The sequence below is a fragment of the Canis lupus genome, chromosome X (assembly GCF_048164855.1).
Source record: "Canis lupus baileyi chromosome X, mCanLup2.hap1, whole genome shotgun sequence".
Lineage (NCBI taxonomy): Eukaryota > Metazoa > Chordata > Mammalia > Carnivora > Canidae > Canis > Canis lupus.
In genome coordinates this window covers 22,970,952-22,986,022 of record NC_132876.1, presented here as the reverse complement: position 1 = coordinate 22,986,022, position 15,071 = coordinate 22,970,952, and the positions used below count along the sequence as shown (strand labels likewise).

The 15,071-nt window shown below is 54.0% G+C and overlaps 1 protein-coding gene across 2 annotated transcripts; it reads left to right on the top strand.

Moving 5' to 3' along the window:
• Positions 1-872: 872 nt before the first annotated feature.
• SASH3 (SAM and SH3 domain containing 3) lies at positions 873-14,421 on the top strand. Of its 2 annotated transcripts, none has more exons than XM_072815199.1 (8): positions 873-1,140; positions 7,780-7,875; positions 8,544-8,690; positions 10,317-10,458; positions 11,596-11,744; positions 11,895-12,104; positions 12,259-12,409; positions 12,947-14,421. In XM_072815199.1, exons 1-8 carry the CDS (start codon positions 1,084-1,086, stop codon positions 13,135-13,137), a joined length of 1,143 nt encoding a protein of 380 aa, XP_072671300.1. In that variant the 5' UTR covers positions 873-1,083; the 3' UTR covers positions 13,138-14,421. The 2 variants fall into 2 exon arrangements, with proteins under 2 accessions (XP_072671300.1, XP_072671299.1); XM_072815198.1 differs by having other exon boundaries at positions 12,944-14,421.
• Positions 14,422-15,071: the final 650 nt, after the last annotated feature.

Below are 15,071 nucleotides of genomic sequence, written 5' to 3'. Positions count from 1 at the left end.
AAATGCCTCTTGCCTGGGACATTGCTGATGGTATGAAACTGCTTGTGAAAGAATGTCTTTTTCATGGCGATGGCTGTTGTGATGATAAATATACGGGGAGGGGAGAGCCAAGGGGTTTTGACCCCAGGCTTGACTGTCTGGCCAGGATGGCTATAGGTGGTGTAAGTGGGGATGGTACCTGTAGGGAGATGGCCATGACAGTGACAGCAGAGGGGGTATATAGAGGCGGATGGCTGAGGGGTGTTGGCTGCAGGAGTGGCTGCTCTAGCAAGTGGTGGTGATAGAAGTGGGGATGACTGCCACAGTGACCCCTACGGACGTATCGTGGTGGCTACAAGAGTAATGATTGTAAGGATGATGGTTGGAGGGGTCAGATCATTGTGGGGGTCAGATCATTGTGACTGGCTGGAATGCCCATGAGGGTGACAGCCATGAGGCTGACGATGGTGAGGGTGCTAGTTGCAATGGAGATGACTGTGGGGGTGACGGCCAAGTGTGTTCACTGTAGGTATGCTGGTGACAATGGGGATGACTGTAGGGTCATGGCTATAGGGGTGGTAGTGGTGGTAGTGACAACTTAGCAATGTCAGGTGACCAGGAGCATTGGTCCAACAGGCAGAGAGAGATAGCCCAACTTCTGGCTTCTGGATTCTGGTCAGCAAGATAAGAGGCTTGAATAGGCCATATTATGTCAAGTGGATTGGTCACCTCCAGGGAGATGAGAAGGACTGGTGCTGATTGACATGAGACATCAGGGTAGGGACTTTTCTCTGCTTGTTCAACCTAAGAGCCATCTGTATCAGAATCTCTGGAGACTGAAGCTAGGACTTCCTTCCTCCCTAGGGGCCGGCAGGGGCTGCGATTGCCGTAAGAGCACGTCACGTGGCAGGGCTTCCTGTATGCTTGCTGCCGCTGGGTGTCCATGGCCTGTACCCCTGAGGCTGCCTCTGCAGCACTCAGAGTGGCAGCCAGAGGCTCGGTCCATGCCGTGCCCCCTGGACGGTGCTTGCGAGGCTGAGCAAGAGGACTTGGCATCTCAACATTTAGGATTGCAAGGACGGAGTGTCACCAGAGTAAAGGACCATGTTGCGCCGCAAACCCTCCAACGCCAGTGAGAAGGAGCCCACTCAGAAGAGAAAGGTGAGGAGCATCTCTGGAAACTCACTTTCCCCTTCCCTCTGCTCTCTCAACCCATTCCCTCCAGGACTCTCAGAAGTGGGAAGAGCCAAAGGGGGAGTGTTGAGTCTGTAGGCAAGGGCATTCTCCCAAGGGCAATGGGTTAGGGTCCCCAAGGTTACCATAGTAACAAAAGTATAGAAGAGACTTTCAAAATCTAGAGAATCAGGGTTATAGACACTTAGAAGTCTAGAGTTACAGAATTCAACCCTACAATGATGGTACAGAGACCTAAAATCAGGAGCTAGAATCCTAGACTAGAATTCAAGAATCACAAAATACACTTCTCAAGTTGCATCATAGGACTATTTCATTCTGTCTCCCTTGCGCTGGTCCTGCCACTGCTTCTGCTCAAGCACCGCCTCTCAGGAGCCATCTCGCTCAAGGGGCCCTGCTAGGCCACCCAGATAGGCGCCATGATGCTCCTGGGGCCCCAGCCCTCTGGCCACGGCCAGACTCTGCCCACTTGCTTCCGCTCTGTTGCAGCACCCCAGGCCCATGGGAGAGGTGGACAACCTGGAGAGGGGGCCCCTTGTGATTTCTAGACTCAAGAAACGGGTCTCCGAAAAAACAGTGGGATGCAGGGGGCATGCAGGTTCTGTCCAGGCAAGGAGAAGTTACTTGTGAAAAATGAGAAATAAAGCTGGTGAGATGGGAAGGAAGAGTGAGGGCTGAGGAGGACAGATTCAGTGGAGGGATTCTAAAGGCCAAGAGGAAAAGCAGCTGTCCTGGAGCAGAGGGCAGAGGCCAAACCAGAAGATTTATTGAAGACTGCCAGATCTAGGTTTCTCTAGTTGGATTTGAGGATTTCTAGACTTATTCTTTTATTTGATTATGGGTCTCTCCCAGGCAATCAAAAAATACATTCCACACATCCAACAGGATCCTAGGACCATCCCCAGGCAGGCTTGAACCAAGTCCAGGAAACCCAGGCCTAGCCCCAGGCCCACACTCGGGGTCTTTCCAGTCCCTCACTATGTCCTGCTGTTTTCCCTGGAGCTCAGCCCAGGTGCCCTATGGGGGAGCCCCCTTGTCAGGGGAGCAGCTCCCAAGTGGAGATCGAGCCAGCTCAAAGGCTGAGCCGCAGGGCACTGGTGTGTGCATCCTGCGCCCTCTCAGGTCCTGGGGTGGCTGTCACTTCCGGCTGTACTCTCCCCACCCCAGATGCTTCTCTAAAGTTGCAGTGGAGGTGGGCAGAGGAGGGTAAACATTCATGAATCTTCACACAGGCTCCGTCATCCGCATCCAAGCGCCACTTGGCGCTAGTCCCAACAGACTTGCCACTGGCTGCCACTCCTCGGTGAGCAGGCCCCACTTCCCCTTGCTCTCTGGCATGATGGGGGTGGGAAACAGAGGCTGCTATAGACAGTGCTGAGCCCCAAACCACAGGGGAGCTGAGCTGGAGGAAAGAGCTTGAGAAAGAGCTGACACTTTGACAAGGGGACCCTGTGCCACCTAGGACGGAGATGCCCAAGGGCACCCAGAAGCTGGAGGTCCCCATTTCCTTCCCTGACTCTCATTATCCAGATTCTGTATTTGGTGGTGAGGCTTCTGGAATTCTCCCCTCAGGTTCCCCCCAGGAGAAGCAAGGCCAGTGTGGCACTCAGAGGTCCATGTCCCTCTAGGGAAAATCATCCAGGCAAGCCCTGCCCCACCCCTATCAGCCTGACCAGCCTTAAGAGCCACTCTCTGAGCCCCAATACTGTGGAAAGGTGCTAAGAAAAGCCAAGCTTCCAGAAGTAGAGAGAGCATCTTCCCCAGGCCCAAGGACAGCAGCCCAGCTCCAGCACTGTGACCTCAGGCACGTCCCTTCTTCTCAGTGGCTGAGGGGATGTGGTGGAGGGGAAAGCACAAAGGCAAGTGAGGCCTCTTTCTGTCTCCTGCCCCTCCTCCTCCTCCCAAGCCCGCCAGAAGACAATGTGCTGGGCAGGGGGCATGAAGCGGGTGTGTGTAGGGGGGTGTTCAAATCCCACAGGTTCTAGCTGTAGGACCTTGGACAGTTCATTGACCTCCTTTGGGCCTTGGTTCCTCCTTCATCTTGGAAAAGGAGGATAGCTCTTGACTGGCTGGGCTCAGGAGGTTGTGTAGATGGCCTGGAACAATCAATGTGAGAGCGCGCTGTCACGTGTGGGCATCTGCATATGAGAGGGTGCTGTAGGCAAGGGCGGGCGCGGGGAGCACACTGCAAAGGCCAAGTCTCAGTCCTGGCCCTAAAGTGGAGGAAACCAGACTTAAAAGCACCGAGAGCCTGCACTAAGGGAGGACTCATCGGGCGCCAGGTGCCATGCACTCTACGCATATCTTAGCTCGTTGACTCCTCAGGAGGACCTTGTAAAGCGGGGGCAGGTATTGTCGTTATGTCTGGTTTATGCCCAAGTCCCAGAGAGGTGAAGTGACTTACCCAAGTTCACACAGCTAGTAGGTGGCAGAGCAGGAATCCAAGCCAAGCTTTGTCAGTCTCCAGAGGCTTGACCCCTTCTCCCTCTACCCTCCTGTCACCCCACTGATCCCAGAAGTACTAGGAGAATCTGATGAGCATCAGTAGGAAAGCACACCTCTACATGACACCCCCACCCGCAAATGCATTGTATTTCCAGTGGCTTCTCGTTGCCCGCAGGCTAGTGCCCAAGTTTCTTGGCATGGCTGGCAAGGAATCTTCCATGGCTTTTTCTGCTCCACCTCCCACCATGCCGACTATGCTCAGAGTGTTTCTAACTCATTCTTGTTTAAACATTCCTAGCTTCTCCTGGAGAAATCCTGGCTCCCCTGCATGGCCCAGCTTAAACATGCCTCCTCCATGAAGCCTTCTGGAGCCCTTCCTCCTCCACGCTCTCACTTGCTCCCCTGGAGCCTCTCTTCAAACACCACCCACAGTTTCCATTATGCTCAATCCATTTCTTTACCAGGAGGCACTTTGATGAGCGCTGAGCACAGCAACACACACACAGGGTTTCAGAGTCCCAGATCTGGGTTCAAAGCCCTGCTCTTGCTCCTGCCCGCTGTGTAACTCTGCCTAGGACACTTCATTTCTGAGTCTTGGTCTCCTCAGCTGGGCAGCAAGGATATAAGTTGGGGCTGTGGTGAAGCTGAGGTAAGCCAGCACACGCAAAGTGGTTGGCAGGGTGCAGGGCACATGGGAGGTGCTTCACTCCTTTCTTACTGGATTCCCACCCACACATGCACAGGCCAGTGCCTGGAGCCTAGAGGGTGCTGGGTGAGTGGTATGCTGAAGGAACAGAGAGGCTAGTTGCAGAGACACCTGGTGAGAGCCAAGTTTGCTTAGGAAGCAGGGGACGAAGATGCTAATGGGGGCAGTGTGAGGCTCTGAGAGGGTGATCAGGGGAGGCTTCCTACAGAGGGCAGCACCCTCGAAACTGGATTTGAAAAGCCTTTCTATTGATGTATAATATCCATCCAAAGAAGTGCATAAATTATAAGTGTTCCACTCAATGAATTCCTGTAAGGTGAACATTCCTTCATAGGCAGCACCCAAATCAAGCAACGAAGCACTTTCGGGCTGCCTGGCTGGCTCAGTCAGTAGAGGATGCAGCTCTTGATCTCAGGTTGTGAGTTCAAGCCCCATGTTGGGCATAGAGCTTACTTTAAAAAAAAAAGCACTTCTGACACTCCAGAAGCTTCTCTCATGCTCCTATCGGTCACTACATACTCCCTTTCCCTAAGAGTAACCACTATCCTAACTTCCAAAGGCATAGCTTAGTTTTGCCAGGTTTTGAACTTTTTATATGAGTAACTATATAATGTACTCTGGTGGCTGGCTCCTTCTGCTCAACAGTGTATCTTTGAGATTCATCCATATCATTAGTGAGAGCTGTACTAAGCTCACTGCTAGCCACTACTCCCTTCGATGACTCTACAACTCCTGTATCCATTCTACCATTGATGGGCATGTGGGCTGCTTCCAGTTCCATTGGATTTTGAAGGAAGGGAGAAACTAGGGGTTACAGAGAAGGATGGAGTGTTCCAGGTAGGGCACACCCTGGGCAAGAGTCTGGAGGGGGTCGGAAAAAAGGCTGAGCACACACAGACATTCGCTAAGGGGTTGCAGTAGAGCCTTCTATCCTCACAGCAATCAGTGAAGTAGGTGTTCTTGTCTTCATTTTACCCATGAGGAAATGGAAGCCCAGAGAAGTTGAGGAACTCTCTCCACTTTAAACAGCTGGTCAATGGCAGAATCAAGATGTGACTGCCAGCTGACAGACTCTGAGGGTCAGGGAGGTTAAATGATTTGTCACACATCCCAGAGTTGAACTCACCAACGTCTGATGCCAGGAAAGTAGCTGTTTCTGAGAGGCCCACGTACTCCCCTTGGATATGGAAGAGGGGCCAACAGTGTATGGTACTACCTCCTGCCCTGGACCCCCAAGAAGGCCTCACCCCAAAGGGAAGCCAGGTGGAAAATCCAAGGAGTCTCAAGGATTTCAACTCGAAGATGGGTTGGGGATCATTTCAAGACCACCAAAAAGCGTTTAGGATATTTGTGATTGCCCCTGAGGTTGGAGGTAGGCGGGGCAAAAGGCCACCCTGGCCAACCCCTCCCTTGGCCACCTGAAGCACATATCTAGTCCTTTCCACATCCCGCTAAGGAGAGGCCAGCAGGGTCCAAGTCCCAGCACCACCTATGGCCCTTTGGGGTTGTCTCCTCCCGCTTTGAGCTGAAGCTGGGACACAAGGGCCCGGACGTCAGGTCCCCGGGGGGCCAAAGGTCCTCCTCTGGACCCCCAGCCTGCAGATTAATGACAGGAAGAGGAAAGAACTGCAGTCTGGTGGTGAGTTTACTCTCCCCAACAAAGTCCACTTCTGGCCCTGGGCCTGCCCTCTTGCATGCTTGCCAGTCCCTGGGGCTTCTGGGGCGACTCTCAGCCTCCTCGTCTGCAGACCAAGTGGAGGGGGTGGTGCAAAGAAGGCCATAATAGGTCCCATCGGTCTATAAATAGCAGCCCGGCCTGCCGTCCCTGGGCTCTGGCCAGCCTGGTGCCCACCCTCTCTCTGTTCCCTCTTTTCCAGGCAATAAGAGGAGGAAGTTATCCAGGCAGCTGCATCCTAGCCATTCAAGAAGAGGAAATAAACAAAAGGTGGAGGAGAGAAGAGGAAAGAAAGGGAGAAAAAGAGGAAAGAATAGTGGGTGGGGAAAGCCAAGGAAAGACGATGGAGGAGATGCATGGGAACCAGAGCAGTCGCCCCACGGTCATGCTCCCCCGCCATGTCCACTCACGCCCCCCTTACCCAACTCCCCAGCGTAGCCCAGAAGAGGCTTTCTGACTGAGGCTGTAGGTGCCTCATCCAGGAGGCCCTCCTGGTGGTAGTGTCTGCTTGGCCTGACCGCTGACCCAGTTTCTGGTCCCCTAACTTGCCGCCACCTCTAGGGAGGTGTGGCCCCTGACCCTGAGAGCTGGCTTGCTTTGGTCAAGACCCACCAAGAGAACAAAAGTCCCCAAGAGTCTCCCCCTACCACCGGAGGCCCCAGGAATTTGGGCCAGTTGTGGGGGGGGGCAGGTGATATTGCCCCTGCCCTGGGGGGTTGTCAGTGGACCCCCCCCTTTCATAGGAAAGAGGATGTGAAACTTTCAGCTTTGTGTGGGTTTGGGGCTTCGGTTCCTCAAGCCCTTATCTCTGGTGTCTGCAGTCTATCCCGCTCTATCTGTCTGGCCATCTGTGAACCCTGGTTCCTGTATGTATCTCTGGTCTTGACTGTTGATCTTGATTCAGGCTCAGCCTTCACTTCTTGTATGTAAAGCCTGACTCCTTACCTGCTCAGCCCTGGCTTCTGGCTGCTATCTTGCCATTTGCACGCATATACAGTTAAGAAAGCTCATTTCTTGAAAATAGTCTCTTCAGTGCGAACAATCAGCTGGCTTTAAAAGTCCAAACACTGGCGCAGCACAGCAACAGTAAGTCAGCTCATCGTGTTAGTGGCTAAGGTTAAAAGCCGAAGTGAAGGAAGAAAAAACAGCAACTTTCTTTTACTAAATTAGCCCCAATCGGTCACGTCCCAAATCTGTTGGCATCTTCCCTTAATAAGCCTTGACTGAAGGTTTCCAGAAAGCATAACGCCAGGTCTTACTGACTCCTGGTGGGGGGGGATTGCCTTGTTCTTCTGGAGACACAGGTTCACCAAGCTGGAGACCTCGATGCATTCACCACCCTTACGGTGACAGGGACACCATGCTTGCCACAGATCCTGGGCAAAGAGGAGGCTGTGGTGTTGGGGAAGGTTTGCTCTGTTATGTAAATAAAGGTGATGCTATTGTCGCGATGAGGGGACACGTCTAGTGGGAGCTATGCTTTTGCTCTGACTCACTGCCTCCAGAATTCTGGGGAGCAGATTGCAGGTGCTGGTGGAAATGTGGGCTTTGTCTGAGGCCTGGCTGGGCTTGGAGGCTCCTGAGTAGGGCTTGCTCTGGGGCCCACATCAGAGTCTACTCTTGGCTGAAGAAGAGCAGGAAGCCAGGTGGCTCCAAGCACAACTTTGATGCTTCACCTCATTAGCCCTGGGTCCTCAGGGCACCTGTGGCGCTGAGTGACATTGTCCCTGCTCTTTATTCCACCGAGCATCACTGACGGCAGCACATCTGCTTCTTCCAGCTCTCACTTCAGCGCTCCAGCAGCTTCAAGGATTTTGCCAAATCCAAACCCAGCTCCCCCGTGGTGAGCGAGAAGGAGTTTAATCTGGATGATAATGTGAGTTGCAGAGCCTCCCAGGGGGATCTGGCTGCTGGCCCTGGGTGGGGGGAAGAGGAGATTTGTGGATTCAGGAAAGCCTGCTTACAGAAGGCCAACCCTCCCAAATTTGGGCCCCAAGAACTCCTCCACATTCTTTGCAATTACAAGTTACAGTTGACCCCTTGAACAATCTGGGTTTGAACAGCATGGGTCCACTTACAGTTGGATTTTTTTTCAATAAATACAGTGCAGGACCATAGATGTATTTTGTTCTCTTTACAATTTTCTTAATAATGTTTCCTTTTCTCTTGCTTACTTTATTATAAGAATACAGTATATAGTACACATACATACAAAATACGTGTTAATCCACTGTTTATGTCATTGGTAAGCCTTCTGGTCAACAGTAGGCTATTAATAGTTAAGTTTTCGGGGAGTCAAATGTTATACATGGATTTTCATCTGTGCACAGCAGCGGGGAGAGTTGGCACCTTCAACCCCAAGTCGTTTGAGGGTCAACTGTAATTGTCAAAATAATTATAAATTAATAGGGCTGAGTATGGGACAGGGTGGGGGCTAGGAGGGAAGGGATGGGAGGGCCTCTCATTCCCACCCTACATTCTCTACCAGGACCTGAAGGCCTCCTTCTGCCCCTAAATCCTGGACCTCCTCCTTTGTTGTCACAGATTCCAGAAGACGACTCAAGTGTCCCTACCACAGAAGATGCTGGGAAGAGTGGCAAAAAGCTGGGGAAAAAGTGGAGGGCCGTGATCTCCCGAACCATGAACAGGAAGATGGGCAAGATGATGGTGAAGGCCCTGTCAGAAGAGATGGTGAGGCTTGCAGTGCAGGGGAGGGGAGGGAATGGGAGGGGACAGACAGTGCTCTGGCAGGGTGTGAGCACAGCCACCTTGCCGGCCATACCTCAGGTACTGTGCTTGAGGGCCTGATTCCATATGAGAAGGAAGATCCCAGGACAACTGGGTGGCTCAGTGGTTGAACATCTGCCTTTGGCTCAGGGAATGATCCCAGGGTCCTGGGATGGAGTCCCACATCAGGCTCCCCATGGAGAGCCTGCTTATCCCTCGGCCTATCTCTCTGCTTCTCTCCTCTCTCTGTGTCTCTCATGAATAAATAAATAAAATCTTTTTAAAAAGAGAGAGAAGGAAGGTCCTATGGGAAGAGAGCTCACTCAGCCACGGACTGGCAGTGAGGCACTTCCCAAGGGAGCACGAGGGGGTCTGAAGGGGGATGAAAGTCTACATAGCAGAAGCTTCCTAAGAAGACAGGCCTGAAAGGGGAGTCACTGAAAAGGATATGGGATTGCCTGATGCGAATTCATTCACCTCAAAGTTTTGCTTGGAACTAGCCTCTGGGATTGGGAAGACTGGATTGGAAGAGTGGCCCCTGTGAGAAAAAATAGAGAAGGCTGGCTGGGGCCCAAGGAGAAAGGGTGGAACACACAGTGAGTGGCCTGTGCTCGGGGCTCTTCCAGAAGGTTCCCAGGTGGTGGTGTGCCATACCAGCTCAGGACAGCAATTGGTCAAATTTTCAGGAATTTTGTGAGGCAGGTGTGAAACCCTGCCATTACAGGGTTTCATTAAATGAAACCACCATTACTGAAAATTAAATTCTATAAACTTAGAATGAAAGAAATTATGTTAAAAATAAAGAGACTACGGTCCATCTTCCAAACTCATGATTTCCCAATTCTTAGACTATGGTTCACTGATCTCTGTGCTCTTGTGGTTATTAGCATCTACGGCCTCTGTGTGGTAGAATCAGCCCACAGAGGGGTGCTGGTGGGTCAGTGACCTCACCGCGGTAGCTGGATGTCAGCAGCGGTGGGGAGTATTTACAACACAGGAATTGGCATCCGGGCTTTGATTCCTAGAGAGCCACTTGTGAAAGGGTTGCCACCGCCCTGAGGGCTGGTGAGGCGGAGGAGCTCTGGAGTCAGGCCAGCTCAGTAGTGGGTTCCTGTGCAGCCTTGGGAACGTTTCTCCATGACTTCTCCTCTTTAAACTTGGAATTATCGCAGCACTTACTTTCAAGTATGGCCGTGAGGATGAAATGAGTGGGCAAGCATGCCTGGCTGGCCCAGAGAAGCAGGGCAGAAAGTAGTTCCTGGCCAGTGCCCCCTGTGTGTGGGACTCTGCCCCAGTCCAGCCTAAGTCCAATGTGTGGACATCACCACCTTATGCTGACAGAGCACATTCACCAGCATCCCCATTGCATGAGGTCAGTGGGGTGAGGACGGTCATTCCCACTTCACAGAAGCAGGAACATGGGCTCAGAGAGTGTGGTGCAGCCTCTAAGTGGCAGAGCGGGATGGGGGAGTGCTCAAGCCAGACCCCAGTCCTCTGGAGAGCTCAGGTCCATTTCTTCTGTGCCCGGCGCTGCCCCATGGGCATCCCAGCCAGGGCTGCTCAGGGCTCCTTGCCTCCCCTCCCCTGCAGGGAGACACTCTGGAGGAGGGCTCCGCCTCCCCGACATCTCCAGACTGCAGCCTGGACAGCCCCAGCCCTGAGAAGATGGCACTGGCCTTTTCTGAGCAGGAGGAGCATGAGCTCCCAGCACTTAGCCGTCAGGCATCCACAGGTGAGTAGGAGACAGAAGGGGACATCTGCTAAGTCGGGAGAAGAGGACTGGGTTAAGGCCATGCATGTGGCGGTCTGGGAGGGAGGTAAGAGAAATGAACCTTTACAGTTTGCCTTCTGGGAACTTGCCCAGCCCTTGTCATGTTACATTTTTACAACTGCATGGTACCAACGCTACTATCCCCACTTTATTGAGGTGAAAACTGAGGCTCAGGGAGGTTTTCACTTGCCCAAGATGACTCAGTCTTGAACATAGGTCTACCCTACAGGAGCTGCCACTTGCTGTCCCCAGGCCCTGGAGGGGCCCAAGGGAGAGGAAGAGCCCCATTGCCTTCTTGGACTAGCCCATCCCCACCCTTCCAAGGGGAGCTAGAGGCTACAGCCACCTAGGCCTCTGACATCCCAGGCTGGGGATGGGGATAGAGGGTCTCCAGCTGGGAAGACAGTCTCTTAGACTGCACCCTTTGGTTCACTGGTCTTGGGGCATGATTTGGCATCTTCTAGGTGTCTGTGGCGTTGGGCAGGAGGGGCTGCAGGCTCCGAGCTACAGACCCACGGAGGAACTGCCCTTCTCACTCTTCAGGCTAGTTATAACTTCTGTGCTCTTTCACTGGCTCCACATACACCTCCCAGCCCCTCCCTCCTGAAAGCCACTTACATGACCCTTCATCCCGCCCTTCCCAGAGAGAAAGAGACCATCTGAGTTTCCATATGATGTTGTAACTAGACACTGAGTCTTAGTAAGTACAGAAAGTAAAATATTAGTTTAGGGTGTATTTTCCCGGGTGGAAGGTGGCTTCTAGGAGCACTGGAGTGGGAGTCAGAAGACCTGGAGTTGAGACCAATTATAAGGTGAGAGGTCTTGGGCTCTCAGTTGGCCTGGCTGGCTTCTGTTTTCCTTATCTGTTCATTGGGATGTTGAACCAGTCTCTAGAGGTTTTCCCAATGTGCTCATTCTTTAGTCCCATTCCTCCTGCTGTGGTCAACAATTTTCATGTCTGAGGCTCCACAGATGAAGCTGTGCTCCTGCAGGGTGGCCTTGGGATTTCTAGCCACAGCCCTTGGAAGGTACCTCCTGGGTACTGCCCCAGCTGTCTTGGGACAAAGGTGACCCTCCTCTCTGCCCCATCTCCTGCAGGCAGTGAGCTTTGCAGCCCCAGCCCAGGCTCTGGCAGCTTCGGAGAGGAACCACCTGCCCCCCAGTACACAGGACCCTTCTGTGGCAGGGCACGAGTCCACACCGACTTCACTCCCAGCCCCTATGACCATGACTCGCTGAAACTGCAGGTAAGGTTGGCATCTAGGCCTCTCCCGAGCATGGCAGGCTGTGCCCACAGAGGAGGCTGTATTGCACCAGAGTAGGACGATGTCGGCAGAAGCCAAGGAAATACACTTCTCCTCTACCCTCCTCCACTCTGTGTTCCTGTCCTCCCACAGAAAGGAGATGTGATCCAGATCATTGAAAAGCCACCCGTGGGCACGTGGCTGGGCCTGCTCAATGGCAGGCTGGGATCTTTCAAGTTCATCTATGTGGATGTGCTGCCAGAGGAGGCCGCGGGGCCCGCCCGCCCCAGCCGCCGACAAAGCAAGGGCAAGAGGCCCAAGCCAAAGACTCTGCACGAGCTGCTGGAGCGCATAGGCCTGGAGGTTTGAGCTGGGACCTGGGCCCGTCTCAGCAAGGGAGGCGCATTTGGCCTGGGGCTAGAGGCCGGGGCATGGTCAGCTGTGTGGGAAGGGAGGGATCCCAATGCAGGGGTGGCTGGCAAGTGGCCACACCCTGGTGGTCCACCTCTGCCCGCAGGAGCACACGTCCACCCTGCTGCTCAATGGCTACCAGACTCTAGAGGACTTCAAAGAGCTTCGAGAAACGCACCTCAATGAGCTGAACATCACAGACCCACAGCATCGAGCCAAGCTGCTCACGGCCGCCGAGCTGCTGTTGGACTACGACAGTGAGTGGGCTCAGGAGGAGGATGTGGGGGTGCCTGCAGGTACTGGGGGGGAGGCCTGCCCCGACCACTCTCAGCCCCAGCACCCCTCTGCAGCAGGAAGGCACTTCCGCGCTTGAACTCCAGTCTCAGGCAGTTTACCCACAGAGGGGCCTTAAGGGATGATCAGGTCCAACTCCCTTTGGGATCAAAGGGGGAGACTTAAGGCCAGAAAAGGTAAGGCATGTCCTCAAGGCCTCAAAGTTGGAGCTATAGCATGGCCAGGAATCAAGCGCAGGTTTCTGGGCTCCCAGCTAGGGGCTGAAAAAGGCTGAGCTCCTGCCTGGGTTGCCGCTTGGAAACCACTCCCACTCTGTTCTAAGCCAGAAAGAGTGAGAAGGGCAGGGAAGGAGGGAGCCCAGAGGGAGAGACTGCCCACAGGGGACTTCCCAGGGTCCCCCCCATCCCCCCACAGGGGCTCCCTGGGCTTCTGAACCCCCTCTTAGCTAAGGCCCAAGCCTCCCCACCCCAATATTCCATCTCCTTCCTTTCCCCCAGCAGCCGGCAGCGAGGAAGCGGAAGAGGGCACCGAAAGCAGCCAGGAGCCGCTGGCAAACACCGTGTCTGAACCCAAGGTGGACATTCCTCGAGACTCTGGCTGCTTCGAGGGCTCAGAGAGCGGACGTGATGAGGCGGAGCTGGCGGGCGCTGAGGAGCAGCTGCACGGCCTCTCCCTGGCCGGGGCGCCTTGAGGCGGAGGTGGTGGCATGGCCGAGGCTGGGCCCCAGAAGCAGAGACTGCAGGGACGGGCCCGGCCTCCCACGGTGGCCCAGACCCTGGTGGACTGGTGCCGAGCCCAGCCCTGCTCCTCTGGGAGTGCCCAGGGCTGCAGGGGCCGGCCAGGGCCCTGTAGGCTCAGCCGCAGTGGATGAGGAGTCACCCAAGGGCACATCCCACCTGCCCAGCGCCCTCCCTCCACCAGTTACGGATAGCACAGAACGTCCAAGCACCACCTGCTCCCAGCCACAGCGAGTGGGACACTGAGGGGCCACCCTACCCATGTCCCTCACCACCCAGGCCCCCAAGCCCCCCTCACCCCCACACCACTTTCCCTTGTCACACCGCTCCTGAAACAGGGGCGCAGTGTTTCAGGTCGATTTCAGAACCCTGGGGAAGCTGGCCCTTTTAGAGGCCCCAAACTGATCACGGGTAGATACCGACTTCCCCAACCAAGGCTTGGAAAAAGCCACATGCATGTACCTTTCCCTCATTCCTTCTCCTTAACTTTCTGAAAGGCTTGGCCACTAACTGGTGAGAATTAGAATGGATATTGCTGATGGTGTGGCCAGCTCAGACATTCTGTGACATTAAGTGTCTGCTCTTCTGTTACCTGTAGCCCAGGACGCCAGTGGGGTTTACTGGGGGAGCTGAAGGGGCTTGGGGCTCCCAAATGAAATGGCTACTCCCGCTTATTCATTCTGTACCTCCCCACATAACTCAAGCCAAGCTGCAACTTCCCCTGGCTGAAAACAATGCCCAGACCTCATACAACATGCACCCTCTCCTTCCACTCCCAGCCCTGGCCAATGACACTTCCTCTGAAGGCTGATGGCAGATCGCCAGACCTGACTTCCAAGGACAGAACTGCACCCCGGAAGTCACACGCAAGTCTGAACTCAGACTTGGCCACCTATACGGCTTCTTACAAGCAAAGAAAGCACAAAGCTTGACACTGGGGAGTCCACTACCCCAACTTTGCTTTGCAAAAGGTTTTGATGTACCCTGAACTCCAGAAGGAGGGGGAAGTATACCTGTCAGTGGGGGCCTCTGGTGACCTCAGTACCCAGACTGTGCCCTGAATTCACAGAGTAACCCAGGAACAGTGCCCACTACATCTAGGACTGCCTGCTTAGTGAACACAGCCTTGGACCTACTCTGAGGAAATTTGGTAAAAACTAGCTTAGGGGAAGGGCTTGGTGTAAATATGACGGGTTGGAGGGGGCTACGTTGGCAGCAATAAACATAGGTGGAACTAATTAGTCTCCAGTTGTCTTTCCTATGGGGGGAGGGTTGGAGAAGGTTCAGACCAGTATCCTTCGAAGCTGGACTTGGCAAAATGACCTCCATTGTCCTTTCAGGACAATCTGTCCCTTCCCTGAAGATGCTCACTGCCCTTGATCCTGCGGACTGAAAGCTCCAGTAAGAAGCGCTATCTCTGCTCTTCCCACTAACCAGCTCTCCTCAGAGTACAGGCTCCTGGGCCATAGGCCTTGCTGGGGTCTGAGAGTGGGGGGGGGTAACTATGTCCGTCTTCCTAGAATGATTATTTATCAAGAGCCTTGAGGACCCCTCAGTGAGGAAGGGCCGGAACTAGGAGCCGTCCAGGTCCAAATAGGAGAGGTTTGGATTTCGCAGGGCCTTCCCTCTGGGGCCACCTCTTCTCAGGCCCCATCTGTGCCCACTGAAGCTACACTATCTCCAGGAAGGTAGGACAGAGATGGAGACCCCGGGCTTCCTTTGTTTATGCTGCCATTAACGGCATTAGGGAGGGCAAACTGGATTGAGAGCTGCCCCCAGAGTGAGGACAGGGCCACTCTGCTTCCAGGCTTTGCTCCTGCTACCCACAGCCACTAAATGGCAAGCAGTATCCTAACCAAAGAAATGAGGAGAGGCCCAAACAGCCTCA